At 45.2% G+C, this 15474-nt stretch overlaps 1 protein-coding gene across 3 annotated transcripts in view; it reads left to right on the top strand.

Moving 5' to 3' along the window:
- LOC135920357 (PAT complex subunit CCDC47) overlaps positions 1-15474 on the top strand; it is a 71340-nt gene that overhangs the window by 24591 nt on the left and 31275 nt on the right. For all 3 annotated transcript variants that reach the window (XM_065454606.1, XM_065454607.1, XM_065454608.1), the window contains exons 6-7: positions 4425-4526; positions 6780-6887. In XM_065454606.1, coding sequence (XP_065310678.1) covers positions 4425-4526; positions 6780-6887 — 210 coding nt within the window. The remainder of the gene's footprint in view (positions 1-4424; positions 4527-6779; positions 6888-15474) is intronic.

A 15474-nucleotide genomic window follows, 5' to 3' on the forward strand; every position in this document is an offset into this window, starting at 1 on the left:
GTACTCGACAACTACTCAGTGCACCGACTGCAAGCTTCTCTGATGGCAGTGACTCTACATTTCTTGCTGCACAATACCACTACGAAAGTGCAGCCACTTTATTTAGGCATGTTACGTACAAGCACTGCATTGTGGAGCGTTTGCTCATCGTTTCTGGCAGCCTGGCCACCACCTTGCCACTTCAAGTTTTACTGTATTCAGCCTTTGAGATGGTGCAAACAGTATTCAGCCTTTAAGATGCGGAAGCAGTTCTGCAAGTCAACTCCGCCCAGGCAACCTGGGCGTACAGCCAAGGTTGTCGAGCCTGATGCTCCAAAGAGAATCAGTCAGCCAGCGATTTGGGGCAGTGCGTCGTCATCTCCGACACAGGGTGCCATGACGTGGGATAATTTTATTTATTCTGATGAAGACGCTGACGTTGCGGAACCATGCATGGATGAGGGCATCATTTGCAAAGTGCAGCCTGAGAGCGACACGGAAGAATCTGATGACAATGAAACCTTTGAACCACCACCCACCTGTAGCAATGGGCTACATAGACAGCCTCTGGCAACTTGCCCATGCCAAGCACCTCGGTGAAGAGCACACTTCTGCTTTAAATAAGCTGGAGACAGCCCTCATCGGATCTGCACTGTGGAAGCAGACAAGCATTACAAACTTTTTTGCAAAGAAATAAATTTTGTATTTGGACTAGCAACTCTTTCTTTTTTAGCTTTAGTCCTCTTACTACGAATTTCGGGATATATAATGAATGGACACCATGTGACGTTCAGGTTCGTTATAAGTGGGCTCGAATAAAAAATAATTTTATTCAGCAGAGTATCAGCAGACATGGAAGCATTGCGCAGTCAAGGATTACAGGAAGCATACATAAATGCCTTAGAGAAGATTTACTAAGATTGCTCAGCTACCTTAAATGGCCTCTCACCAGGCCCCTTAGCAAATTTTGGTTATACACTGGAAGTTGTTTCGTGCCCTCTAAGGAGTGTTCAGCCACAAGAATTTTTTTCAAATTGGTTCATTACTAGCCGAGATAGAAATGTTTCAGTGCCGCGAACCCATGATTTCAAGAGGTGAGCTCCACTGCCAAGAGATACACTCTCTCCACTTGCCCCGTCTAGCCTCCGTAAGCGAAATTCCTTCCCTGCGTTCTCCCGTACCGGATCTCGAGGATTGGGTGACACATACATCACGGCCCCACCTTCATTTTTTTACTTCACTTTTGTGCTGTGCATCGCACTTCCGCTGACGGTGTTGCACAAGAGGGAAACTAAAGAGGAAAAACAAAATCAGGAAAGAAACCATTTATGATAACTCAAATGGAAGCTCACTACTTTTCGAAGCGAAATCAGCATGCCTTAGAACATGCACTTATAAAGCGGAAGAAGGAAGAAGAAGCATGTGCTTGCTGTTGTAAAGCTAGGGAAACGATAGAGCATGTTGTATTAGAATGTGAAGATATCTGCCCAGTGGTCGATTTAGGCATCACTGGCCTCCTTGAAGCCATTGGGTTCAGCGAGAGCAAGGGGAAAGTAAACATGTCCGTAATAGAGATTAGTAAAACGCGATTAGAAGATTGGTGGAAGAAAAGTAGGGAAACAACAAACAGCAGAGGCATGCAAAAACAAAGTTCACAATAGGGGTTCAGAAACTTTGGTTGTGGGAATTCCTCAGGGGTTTTTTTCCTTTCCTTTCTTTCTTTTTTTAACATGGGTAGAAAATAACAAGAGCTTGGTGGCACAGCCCAGTGCCCCCTTCCAAAAGGGACGCTCATAGCATCCATACATCCATTGGACGTAAGCTGTTGTGTTTGTCTCGTTTTGCGCAGCGCACAATTGTGCATGTTGTGCACGAGAACACCTGACTAGCGGAATAAGTCAGTGCTACACCAACACTGAGACAGACACAAGCGGATCACAGAGCATAATTACATGCTGGAACTGGTAGACCATGGCCTAGTTTCAGTATCAGCGCGCGCAACTGCACGACGTGGGAACAAGAAGACAAAATGGAATACACACAAACATTCGGTTTGTGTGTTTTATTGTTTCTATAAACCTTAATTCATCTATCGATGCAATACATTACACAAATAACAGATGTTGCCTTGAATAATTCTCGAAGTCACAAGTCACTCAGAGCGACATCACAGCAAAGACACATGTACATAGGCACACTCGCATGTATATGTCATCCCACGGGCTTGGAGTGCGGCGAGGAAAAGGGCAAACAGTGTTCAGTTTGAAATTGCAGCTCTTTCCGCTGCGCGTAGCGATGTAATACTTAGTAGACACAACTGTTAGCGCGCATTGTATGCACGACACTTGTCAGGTCAAAATGGCCAGAGCTGGTGAGGAGCCCTTTAATGCTAACAGGGGTGTGCAAATAGTGATTTTTGAGACTGAATTGAATAAGGAGCAATTATTGCCGTAAGCAAATGGAATATTGAATCGTTTTTAAATAATGAACAGCCATAATCACAATTAACGTAAAACAATGTTCACATCCTAGTACAGTTAAACCTTGATATAACGAACTTCAATACTACGAAAGTGTCGATATAATAAAATATTTATCTTTCCATAATGTCTTGTCCATATAACACCATGTATTTAGAACCTCAATATAACGAAATTTTACTGCCGCCGCAAGAAATGCTGAGTCAATAAATGGAAACTTCAGCAGATGCAGATGGCCAAATGATTGAATTTCATGCGGCTGCTTCCAAACGCACCTCTCAAATCGCACACTGTGCATGAGAGTGAGCGTCAAAATTGAGCCGCAACATGTTTCGCGTAAAGTTCAAGTGTGATAAGACCTGCCGTGGTTGCTCAGTGGCTGTGGTGTTAGGCTGCTGAGCACGAGGTTGTGGCATCGAATCCCGGCCGCGGCGGCCACATTTCAATGGGGGCGAAATGCGAAAACACCCATGTACTTAGATTTAGGTGCACGCTAAAGAACCCCAGGTGGTCAAAATTTCCGGAGTCCTCCACTTCGGCGTGCCTCATAATCAGAAAGTGGTTTTGGCACGTAAAACCCCACAATTTAATTTTTTAATTCAAGTGTGATAAGTTCTTATCGCACCCTATGCACTGTGTGCTTAAGGTGCAAGTGAAAGTGTGCGAGGGTGACAAAAAATATGGTGGCTTTATGAGTGCTGCCTTCCCACATGAGCAAAGGGAAATAAGGGGAGGGAAGCAAGCTCATGTGCGCAAGGAGAAGGCAGAGGGCGGGGGGGAGGGGGGTAAGCTGGCATGTGTCTCAACCGTGGCTCCGCATGGCTGTAAGCGTGGCAGAGCACATACGCAGCCACCACACACCCTGCTTTAGAGGTAATCTGCCACGTGTCCAAAGAGTGGCATGCCAAGATGGTGTGGCACCATGTAAGCTGTCTTACTGCGCATTTAGTATTGGAGGTTGCCTAATATCAAGTTTCAGTGCCCCATTGTAGCGAGAGGCAGACAAAGCGTTCGCTGCTGGTGCTTTTCCTGATAGCGTTGTCCCAGTACGGGCAGTGCTGTGAGTCACTGGGGTGGAGTGCACGCGAAAGCCTGACTGGCTTCGCTTAATTTGTACCACCGATGAGAAGATATCGTCAACATACGTGGCATCACTGTATCATTAGTTGCCAACTCCCAAATTTATCAATATGAATTGTTTTCTCATTTAAACTTGCTCTTTTCGATTGCCCAATAATTCAGAAAATCTGGTGGCTCCTTTCCATGTAACAAAAATCAATCAGTGGCTGTACTTCGAATTTCAATACAACAAAATTTCAATATAACGAAGCAAATTGCAGATTTTACCCACTTCATTTTATTGAGGTTTAACTGTATTCATAAAGTTAGAAAGTTTATGTCATCACACGGTGCATTATAAAGTTTTGTTTATTAAAAGCACAAATGGAGCATTAGCAGCAAACATGGCACTCTTTGAATACATGGCACTCTTCAGAGAGCACAAATGATCACTGTACAGCCCGTAAAATATGGCTGCCACTATGCGAGCTCATGTTTTATGTATATACTATGCCTGCTGGGGTGTAAATATTTCATACATTTGGTCGAATTTACCTATACAGATATTCACCTTTACAGATAGTGGCTGTTCAATTCTAAGACCGAATTGAATTGAATTGATATTTGATTGATACCATATCCCGCCTTGAAACATGACTGAAGATGACAATTAAGAGTGTAGAAAAAGAAAAAAAGGGGGGGATGTTGAGGGGACTGTTTGTTATTTTGGTACCTCGAGATGAAAGCTATGTGATTTCTTTGGCATCATTGATGAGTCAGAGTAATATTGTTTGGAAACCCCAAGAAGAAATAGGTCTCCGTGTTGTGGTCGTGGTTGCGCCATCTTGGTGCGACTAGAGTAGCAGGCCGACATGCAAGCTCAGCTGTGTGCATGGTGCTGTGCAGGTGATCCGGGTGACAATGAGTCCTCTGTCCATGGATGGCTTCGTCATGTGCTTGGCCACAAAGAAGACAGCTGCCCGACTGCACAAAACCATGGCCGACCTGGTACGGGTGACCTTTCTCCTCTCTCCTGACTGTGATACACAAGCATAGACCGGAACAATTATCCAACAATTACCATATTTATTCGAATATAGGTAGACCTCTTTTTTTTTTTTTCGGAAATGTTACCCATAATTCGCCATCGACCTGTATTCGTGACCAAGGGATCTTGACCTATATTCGGGATCAAAGCTAGCAAAAGTACTGAGCTAATGGAGTTCTAATGTGGAACAGAGCCGCCGCCGGGGCTGCGAGGGCCAAGGCCGCAAACCAAAATGCCCTGCCATGCTTGTCGATACCATACGTCGAAGCCACAGTCGCACACATCACAAATCACCTTATTTACTCTATTCCAATGTACACCGATTGTAAGGCGAACCCGTGCAGTACAGTACTAACTAAATTAACAAGCACGGTGTCACATGTGCACAAGCAAACATGAGCACATCTCACTCGATCACCGTGGAAGCTCGCTGTCAAAATGCTGGAGTGAGGAAGTGTGGCAACAGCTGCCTCTCGCTTGAACGCGAACTATAAGCGGTGACAACAGAGCGCGCGGCAAACTCTGTCCCCATTGCAGGTCGCTCTCAAGATAGGGCTGAGGCAATCGTATCGTCGAAGTGGATTGTTGCAAATACGTCCTGCTTTGGTCCAATGTGTTGCTTTGCTGGCAAAAGCCATCTCCTGTTTGTGCCAGTCCGGCACACGAGTTTCAGGTACTCCAAATGTCCATGATACAGCCCGACTTCCGTCCGTCTCCGCACACATGATCACTTTCCTTTTAAATGCGGCATCATGATGAACTTGGCACTTCATGCTGACAAGGCAAATGCAGAAAACAGGAAGACGGACGGTGGACTAATGCCTAAGCACACTTACTGCAGCACATGGGGGAAGCTACGGCAGCTAGGCTCTAAGCACGTACGAGGCACCCATCTTTAAATGCCGATGGCGATATGGTAACGCAATGTCAAGTCGGAACCTGGCGGCATAACAACTTTGTCAAGCAACCATGTGGCACATCATGTGATGGCAGGAATGTACGCAGAGGCAGGCCCTGCAAAATAGCATGCTTTACCTAGTTCGTTTTGTTTGCTTTATGCAATGCACGTGATTTACCATCAGAGGTGTGAATTCTGTTTTAATTTTATTCTGCACAATGCACGCAGCACGGATTTTTTATTCTACGCAACGTAGAATAAAACCCACGTGCTGCGTGCATTCTGGTACGTCCTGTTGTGAATGCTCACGTCGCTTTCTGTGGCACTGATTGGCTTCACCGCTCCGATAGCCAATCAATCACGAGATCACGAAAATTGAAGCTTGCCCAGTGGCCGGGCAAGCTGCCAGCACCCCCTCAGAAAATGTGGTTTAGCCTGGCTGCACCTGACACGATGCTACGGTGCAACCACGCCACATGTGGGCACCCCCTACAAAGAACTATGCTGGTCTGCCCCGCAACACTCGATTGTGAAGGTTTGCTAACTGATAACTGATAACATGGCATGGGAACATTGTAGTAAGCAGTTTAGTATATTAACATTAACATGTAGTAAATTTAACATTCCGGTAGAGACTTGTGTAAGGGCCACACCCGTGTGAAGGCTGCAGCCCCGACTTGGCAGCCCAAGATTTGGAGTAAACCGTTCCAGCGGAGAAGCAAACGCATTCACTGCGCCTATGCCACACAGTGCGGTACCCCAATTTTCGCAAGCTGTGTGCTTCCGCGTGCCGCTACTAGACGGCCACCTAGTACGGCCATTTAGTATGTAGAGCTATCTAGCAGCAGCCCTTGCAGGGGACTGAACTGTAAGGTGGGGTCCCGTGTAAAGGCTACACCTTATCACGGTTGTGAAAAAAAGTGCAGCTCGTACATGAGTCCTTACGGTATACAAAAGTTGCCGGTGCATTGGCTTCTCATTGTCATATCTGTTATAGTGTTAAAACTGGGATCATTATAAGTGGGTTTGACTGTATAATTGTATGGTGCCACCACAGTGGTTGGTGTGCTTTGATTAACATTTTGACCAGGATGGCAGTTTGGATGAGTTGGTTAGTCATGTTGGAATGCTTTTTTTTTTTTTCATCAACAAACACGGACACAAGAAAAAGAAGCAGGGCACATGAAACACTTACCGTGTCCGGCCTCTGTTGCTTGTGTCTTTGTTAGCACTAAAACGCATTTGAACATGGACCCTTTTCTCAAACATCTGTAAGTGCACAACGTTTCTAATGTGGAGCACCACCTCTTTGCAGAGTACTTACTGCCCCGAGAAGAAACGCCCCGACAAGTATGGCCTACCAGCAAACTTCACCGTCCTCTCGGAGATGGGCGAGGTGGCAAACGCCATGGTGGACCAAAAGGTACAGCCAGTGCATCTGCAGACATCACTGCCTATGGCTGAACGGCAACAAAATTCCAACTTAGAGGCCATAAAACTGGTCTCTGTCCCAGTTCTGTACATTGAGCACAAATTGAAGTGCAGGCTGGAAAACTCAAACCACAACACCATTCACACGTAATTACGAGGGAATGCGATGGGCAATTGTTGCTTGGTGGCAGCATTGTATATTCTAGAATCTACATCCTGTGGTCTGAAATAATCACTGTTACAAACCCAAACAAACATGAAAATGCAACGATGCCCTCTAAACACCTTGCAGTCGACTGTTGGTAATCCAACCTCAATTAATTAGACTTTTCATTTAATTCTAATGCAATATAAGGTCCAGTCGAGAACCCACACAACGCTATGAAAAGCAAACTCGTTTAGTTCGAGCATGAAAGCATGTTGCTCCGGTCAGGTCAACCCCTGCCAGCATCTCCTCATGCATGCAGTAGCTAATAAGGCTTGAGAAACGAGAACTTCAGCGGACGGCGCTACTGCTTCCCTAGCTGGGAAGCTGTTTTACTTTGCTTTTCATTTCAGTTCACAGCTTGGGCAGTGTTAGAACATGCTGGCACCCGTTGCCACACGGTGGCTAAGTTGTGCCTCAAAAGCGCAAGAGCATCTCAGACTTCCTTAAACAATACAAAATAAAGTAAAACCTCGTTCATATGTCTTCGAAAAAAAATGCGAGAAAAAACGTACTAACCGGGAAAACGTACGATCCAAAGTGCCCTATTTACTTTATTGTAATGTGACCACGATTGTAACGCTATGGTCTACTTTCCAGTCAAACGAAATAAAACAAATGAAAGCATGAATGTAACGCGAGATAAAAGGAAGAAGAAATGATGCCTTTATTCAAGAAATCACGATTAAGAGACAAGTTCTCTTGGGCGATCTCTTTCAGGGATAGTTTCATTATTGCGAAATTTCGCATGACTCGTCTCCAAAACCTTCTCCGACAAGTGTTTTGGCGCTGTGCCGAGCTCACTACCAATGCCAAGCGTGCTGTCAGCCGTACACTTCTAGGGGATCGGTGCCCAGACTAGCCAAGCCTCACAAAAGCGATACTATCTCCGAAAGCAATCGCCCGAGAATCACATCATCTTTCACCTTGTTTGAGATTATGTACTTCTTAAGAGGCTGCAAAACTGTTTGGGGCACTACCAGGCCAATATAAGGCCCACAGAGCCCTTCCGGTTGGCCTCAGATTTAAGAGGGCCTTCTGTTGGTCTTGCCATCCACGAATTGTTGAATTGTTAACGTCGAGCCGGCGAGTCATGGCGGAGTTTCCCACCCTCTCGACTGTCAAAATTGCTCATCTCTCGAAGCAGACGTCATACCGAATGTGCTATGTTGCCATAACGTCACGAATGAACGGAGTCGAAGCGTGAAAGGCCACAGGCTGCTGCAGCACTGTAACCGTAATGCCAGTCACAAGCACATCGAAAATGGTGTTGGTTCCAACAAAAACCAAGTTTTTACTTTTACGTTTTTAGCGCACGAAAAGGGACGAGAGACGGAAGTACAACATGGACACAGCGCTTCTGTCTCTCGTCCCTTTTCGTGCGCTAAAAACGTAAAAGTTATAAAACGCCAACATGCACAAACTTACGCTCTTCCAAGTTTTGACTTCGATCGACTTGTTTACAGATTGGATCGGGACGTACAGGTTGCCATCATAACATTAAAAACTGCGAGATCTAGGATATTTCCTTTAAAATAGTCAATTCTGCCGTTATTGGAATGTAACGCAAGGGTCGAGGTCAAGAAACAAAAGTCATGAAAAAAAACTCTCGTTACAATCAAGTAAATACGGTAACTAAAAAAATTTGACAGGCTCGTCTATTGCTGACATCCACATAATGCAAAACATCGCATGGATCGTTGCGGCGCGAGATGCCGACGCACGTTCAGCTGGTGGTGTTCTGGCGGCCTGGGACGCGTTTTGTTGTTTTCCTATTGCGTAGTGTTTTAAGACGGTGACAGGAAACCGAAGCGAAATTGAGCTGAAATTCATCACCGAATGCTGTCAAAGCGAAACGTGATGCCCACATTGCGCCGCACGGCAGCCAGTAACGGCGTCATGTTTAGATTATTGCCTACTAAACACGTGCAGTACACTACCAATGGTACTACGTACCACACTCTGTAAAACAGATAAATGAAGATGCCTATCACAATAGGTTTGGCAGCGATAGCTGCGAACGCAGCGTGCGGCAGCCCGGGCAGACATTTGCTGGTACCAGAATAAGAAACTGTGCGTGCCATCATTTTCACGTGAGATGGGTGGCTATACACCGTTTTTAATCACATGCGCCTCATGCCTTTTCTTGTTTACATGGGATCTAGTGGCTGGAAAACATATACGATCGCAGTCTGCAACGGGGAACGGCGCCGTGTTTCAGTTATTGCCTATTAAAAGCATGCACTACACTTCTGACGGGACCACGTGCTGTGAAACAGATAGGCGAAGATGCTTATCGTAATAGGATTGGCAGTGATAGCTGTGAATGCCGCATGCGACAACCCCGGAGAAGATTCGCTGATACCGAAGTGAGAAATTGAGTACGTGCCAGTGTTTCCGTGTGAGACGGGCTGGCAAGTATTACTGTGAACCTACCACGGCAGGCAGCTATATACTGTTCTTGATTGCACGCACCTTACACATTTTCTTGTTTACATGGGATCTAGCGGCTGGAAAACCTATTATACAATCGCAGTTTTGTGACTTACTAAATGTTGGTGCCAAAAAATCATGTTTTCCGGGAATGTATGAACCGGTAAAAATTAAGCGTAACTTGATTGGGTCACTTTCTGTGTTCTCGATTGCGAACGTTGGCACCTGTAAAATGTACTTATCAAGAACGTATCAACGAGGTTTTACTGCATATGAATCCATTCATTTTGCCGTCATTTGTTAATTCAACCTTTCAGGTAATTCAACCAGATCTTCCAGTCCTGCAAGGGTCAAATTAACGTTAGTCGACTGTATACTATTGGCTATTTCTTAGTTCCACCCTGACAGGAGCATGAAATATTGTTTTTTAGACAAATCGAAGTAGGAAAGCTGGCAAGCAAATGGCTAAAATTTCCCTCAAGGGATGCCGTGGCGAAGCAGCAGTGTTGCACAAGTACAGCTGGCGATTGCGATGGCGACCTTGATGATGTCAGAATCGGCTGACAGCGGCGATACTTCGTCAAGGCACCAGAAAACATCACGGCCACTCGGGATAACAACAACAGACAGTAGAGTTGCAGCAAAGGATCTCGCAGCTGGAGAAATCATGGCTGCGATTGTGTCCACTGCTTCCAGTACTACCAGTATATGTAGTGGAACGGACCGTGCAAGGATAGTTTTGGACTGCGGCCGACCAGGATACAGCCGAGCGGCGTGCACATCAAGAAGCAGTGGAACTTTCCTCGGTCTGGGCGATGGATCGTGAAATGAATTTTCTCGCAAGCGAGCACAGCACCAAAAGTGCATTGACCATGGCAATATACCACTGTCGACCTCGATGTGGTGAACAATTTGCTGCACAAAGTTTCTTCTTGCAAAATGTGTCGTGGAGAGTTGACAATCGAACGCGACACACGAGAGTACGGTGTTGCCATAAAACTAAAAGTTCAGTGCACCAACTGCGGAGCAGATGGCTTGAAGTGGAGCTCGCAACGAGTTAGTGGTGGTAGTAATAACTGCAACCAGTTCAAAATCAACATTTGCATAGCACGTGCTATGCGAAGCACAGGAAGGGGGTGGACAGCGCTGAATGATATTTTTGCCGTTATTGGTGTTTCGCACCAAGGCCTTCGTACTTAAACCAATCAACAGTATTTGAAAACGAAGCTGAAGCCAGCAGCAACAAGAGCGTGCGCTGGACGTGTGACTAATGTGCAGCAATAATAAAGAGTCTCTACAAAGACCTCACATTCGCTGTCTCTTTGCTGGAAGCTGGCACACAAGGGGACATATGCTTCCTGCATAGGAGTGGTCACTATGATAGAGGTTTTTTCAGGGTATCTACTCTACTATAGAGTGCTTTCAAATTTTTGTCTTAGCTGCAAATGTGCCCCAAAACCTGACAGCCAAGAATGTGTTGAGTGGAAGTCCAAGCGTTCATGCCAGAACAACACCTCGTGCAAGGCTGGCCAGATGGAAGTAGAGGCGGCAATGATTTTACTTCAACGCTCCCTTTCGCTTCATGGCCTCAGGTATATGACCATGCTTTGCGATTGTGACAGCCATGGTACAGTGCTGTCAACAGAGCCAAAGTGTACTGCTTTGTAAATGTTGAAAAGGTGGACTATGCAAACCATGTTCAGAAACGCATGGGAACTGCACTGCGGAACCTTGTGCAGAAGCATAAAGGGGAGAGCGGAGAGTACATCAGTGGTAAAGGCTGCCTGACTGGCGACCTTGTTGCAAAGTTGACAAACTACTACGGTTGAGCTCTCAAATCCCATTCTGGAAATGTGGATGCAATGCACACGGCTGTGTGGGCTACATGTTATCATGCAGCTTCCACTGACGATTAATTGAGCCACACCCTTTGTCCCCGTGGCCCCGATTCATGGTGCAAGCATAATGCAGCCATGGCAAGGAATGAGCCCACCCCAAAAGGCAAATACAACTTCCCAGAGGCTGTCAGGAATGCACTTCGTCCTGTTTATGAGCGTTTGCCCGATACAAAACTCCTGCTGAGAGCAAAGACACAGAATGCCAATGAGGCATTGCATTCGTTCATCTGGAGCCTGGCACAAAAGGACAAGAATGTGTCATTGTTTGCTGGTGAGGCTTCTGTGGCAGAGGCTGTTATGCACTTGAACCTCGGAAACCATGAGTCTAGTTCACTTATACTGCGAGAACTGCAACTAGAGCAAACATGCAAAGGTAGCCAGATTGCAGCCGAGAAAGACAGTCGCCATGCAGTTGGCTCAGACAGAAAGTGCGCATTTTCGGCTGCATTCCAGGCAGCCTCGGAGAAGAAGCACAAACAAAAGCTTGCTTCTGATTGCACTCCGGAGTATTTCTGAGCAGTTGTAATTAATGATGCTGTGGCTTTCAAGCATAAAATGTATATTTACGCAGTCTTCTTGTTTTTTTCTTGCGTTTTTCTTAAAGATTTTGGCATGGTTTTACTTTTAGGATCAACATTGTGTTACTAATACTCATTCTACTCTCTTGATTTTTTTTCTTGATTTTTTGCTTGATTGCTAGAGAACTAGAGTGGGCAAGAAAACTATGATATAGTGCTTTAGGACACTGCAACATTTTGAAATCTTGTAGAAATCTCCAGCAAAAATTTAGTTTCGAGAGTGCGACTTAGGAACTTTGTAACTTTGGCAAAAATATAGATACACATTAAATTGCATACTTGCACTCTTTGAACATTTAGGAACATACTTGTTTAATGTTTGAGCTCTCTTGATGCATTACTTCTTATGTAAGTCACCTCCCAAATTTATAAAACAAGAATAGTTGTAACATTTTTTCGAATTAATATAGAGAAAAGATAATCGTATATTTGTAATCAGTACACAAAGTTGAATATTCCCTCAAACATTCATGTGTCTAGAGTCAATAATAAAAATTTTTCCCTTGGGCCCCGTGTCCCTCCTTAAAAAGCACTTCAGAAAATGTCCTCTTGATAGCATGCCAATTTTTATTTAGATGGAAGCTACCTTTTCTGCACTTCATCGCACAGGAACACCTTCAGTGGCATGTCTAGCTTATACTGCCCGTAAGGTATAAAACTAATGTATCTGTAGGCTTTTTCAATACTTGTAATTATGCTAACCTGAATATGCTTAATTTCGTATGGAATATTATGCTATAGAACTATACAGAAGTGTTGCCATTATATCATTGTTGCAGTGTAACTACAGTATTTACACGCATAATGATCGCACCCCTGAATTTTGTCGTCAAAATTAAATTTTTTTATTTCCCGTGTAATGATCGCACCCCAAACTTGCCACAGCAATATGTCATTTGCCAAGTCTAGGTAATAATGATCGCGCTTACCATCCGTCGAATGCTACGCGATCGACTCTTCAAGACAAACCAGGCTGTCTGCACGCACCAAACACCCTTAAGCAGATGCCCCATTTCATTCCTTTCATCACTTTCTGCACTTCCATGACAAAAAGAGAGCTACAACCAAACTTGCCTTTATTATGTGTAGGCTTTATAATGGTTGTGGTCAACAACAACAAAAAGGCGCCTTTCGATTCATCTCGTCTGCACTGGTGGGCATGCAACAAATCGCAAGCGGCAACAATAGTAGCCACGTTTACACTGATACGTTAGAAGTGTACCCTATTCATATGCCGACGCTTGTAACACAGCTAAGATATTCGCCCACCCTTAGTGGAAACAGGCCGAATTAGGATAGTAGTGAAGACAAATGCCGCAGTTTCCGCAGCATGCCCGCCATGTGTTTCTATGTCACTGGCAGCTAAGCGGGCCCATCTGTTTCTGTCCCCTCAAAGTGGACATGGCTACGTTATTGCCACAAGCTTGTCGATATTAACGATATTATTCATTACTGATACGGAAGAAACTGTTTCAATGGACATAATGTACTCATGAGAAGAAAAAAATCGCATTCGGCGTGTTCGGCTTGCTCCGCCGGCCGCCATTTTTGTTTTGGTGTCCCGCACTACATACAGTGGCAGCCGCCTATTGGTTGACCTGTTGTCATCTCGTAGCAAACGCGGAATGAAAAAAAAAATGTTTTTTTTTTCGCAGGAAATTTAACTCGCGTAATAATCGCACCCCTGAATTTCCGTCAATTTTTTTGACAAAAAAGTGTGATCATTATGCGAGTAAATACAGTAGCTTGCGGATTCATGTTAGAAGATTGCACTTGCCATCGAAACGTTACAGCATGCTTGAATCTTTACATAGGAGTAACTTTTGCAACTTCAGGCTGTGTTAAGCACAGTTAAACCTCAATATAACAAATATAACGAAATTATTTCTTATATATTATAGTGGGGGAAGGCAATAGGGGGGCAGGTGGGCGCATGTCTTCTTTTCTAGTGATGCCACGGTCTCTGATCGCCGAAGCGGAGCAGCGTCTCGTTCCGTATAAAGTACAAATGCGATAAGATCTTATTGTGCCACACGCACTGTGTGCTTTAGGTGCAAGTGAAAGCGTGCTGGGTAGAGTTTAAGAAGGATGCTGGCTTGATGAGCGCCGTCCTCCTGCAAGGGGAAAGAAAAGAGGAAGGGAAGCAAGCTCACGGCAATGCGCTGGTTAGGCCTCGTTGGCAGGGGCGTCTGGTGGCATGCCATCATAGGAAGCTCGTTCTTGATATGTTCGTACCCGTAGACAATAACGTAGCAATTGGGCATGTGATCAAGCACATGCACTGAACTAAAAGCAGCATGTTTGGTTTCTCGGGCAATCAGCTGCGGCAACTACTGCGATCGCCTACCAAGTTTGTATTCATGCATACTGGTAGGAAAGGCAGAAGCTCACGTTGACATAAAGCCCAAAAGCTCTGAAGTGAATTTGCAAAACACCTTATAGTGACAGCAGTCGAGGTCACACGCCCAATATCTGCACTTGACGATGATGCGCATCGTGGCAAGCACACACAAACTGACAATGTGACAAAGAGGGACAATGTGCACACGTACAGTGCAAATGCTTCTCTGTTGCCTAGGCAACCCCCATGTGCCTGCGTCTTGTTGCTGGCACCTTTTATTATTTTTGGGGTTTCTTTGTTCACTCTGCATCTACTCCTCCTCCTCTGAATAGCCCACGTTGAAAGCACATTCACTACTGCATTCTTTTGCAGAGATTTTCTCTTGGAAGCCACATTACAACCGGTATTTCGTCTCGCACAGCTTAACTATAGGTGGTATCTGTATGCAGTAAAACCCACTTATACCAATACAGTGAAACCTCATTAGACCGTAGTTGTCCGGTACTCGGAAATAGTACGTACTAAACAGTAGTACGGCTTAACCGAAATAACATGATATCACCCACTTACCTGTCAAAACCGGAACTTGGAGAGAGTGCTATGGAAGGGGAAAGAAACATGAAGTTATTGTTCACTTCGCGCGACTGAAGTGTTATTTTTGTTTTATGCCGCGGTGGCCTAGCAGCAATGACAGCAGCCTCAAACTTACTGAAGCTGCAAGCCAGCTTTTCAGCCAGCCCCCTCTTCTCAGAAAACACTCACATGACAGATTCCTTGTAGGCATTGCATGTTCTTCATGCACGAGGGTGGTAGCGCTGCAGAAGTCGCGGGGCACCTTTTTCATTGCTGGGCGCTGTTCTCGTCACGGGGATTGCATTCATGAGGCTGACATAATGCGCATCTTCTGCCACTGTCGAACCTGAATAGCCCGTGCTGTCGCTTTCCGTGTCCTCATCACTGTCGCTAGTCGACACTTCGACAATAACAGAGGCAACAATGGCTTAAAGTCGAACCACGTAGCCGACATCTCATTGCGGTTGCAGCAGCGTTGCCGAGCAACTTCTTCGCATTCCAAATGCTGCACACCGTAGTCAACAGTAGATCCTTGTCGCGTGCCAGCGCCG

The sequence above is a fragment of the Dermacentor albipictus genome, chromosome 1, assembly GCF_038994185.2.
Source record: "Dermacentor albipictus isolate Rhodes 1998 colony chromosome 1, USDA_Dalb.pri_finalv2, whole genome shotgun sequence".
NCBI lineage: Eukaryota > Metazoa > Arthropoda > Arachnida > Ixodida > Ixodidae > Dermacentor > Dermacentor albipictus.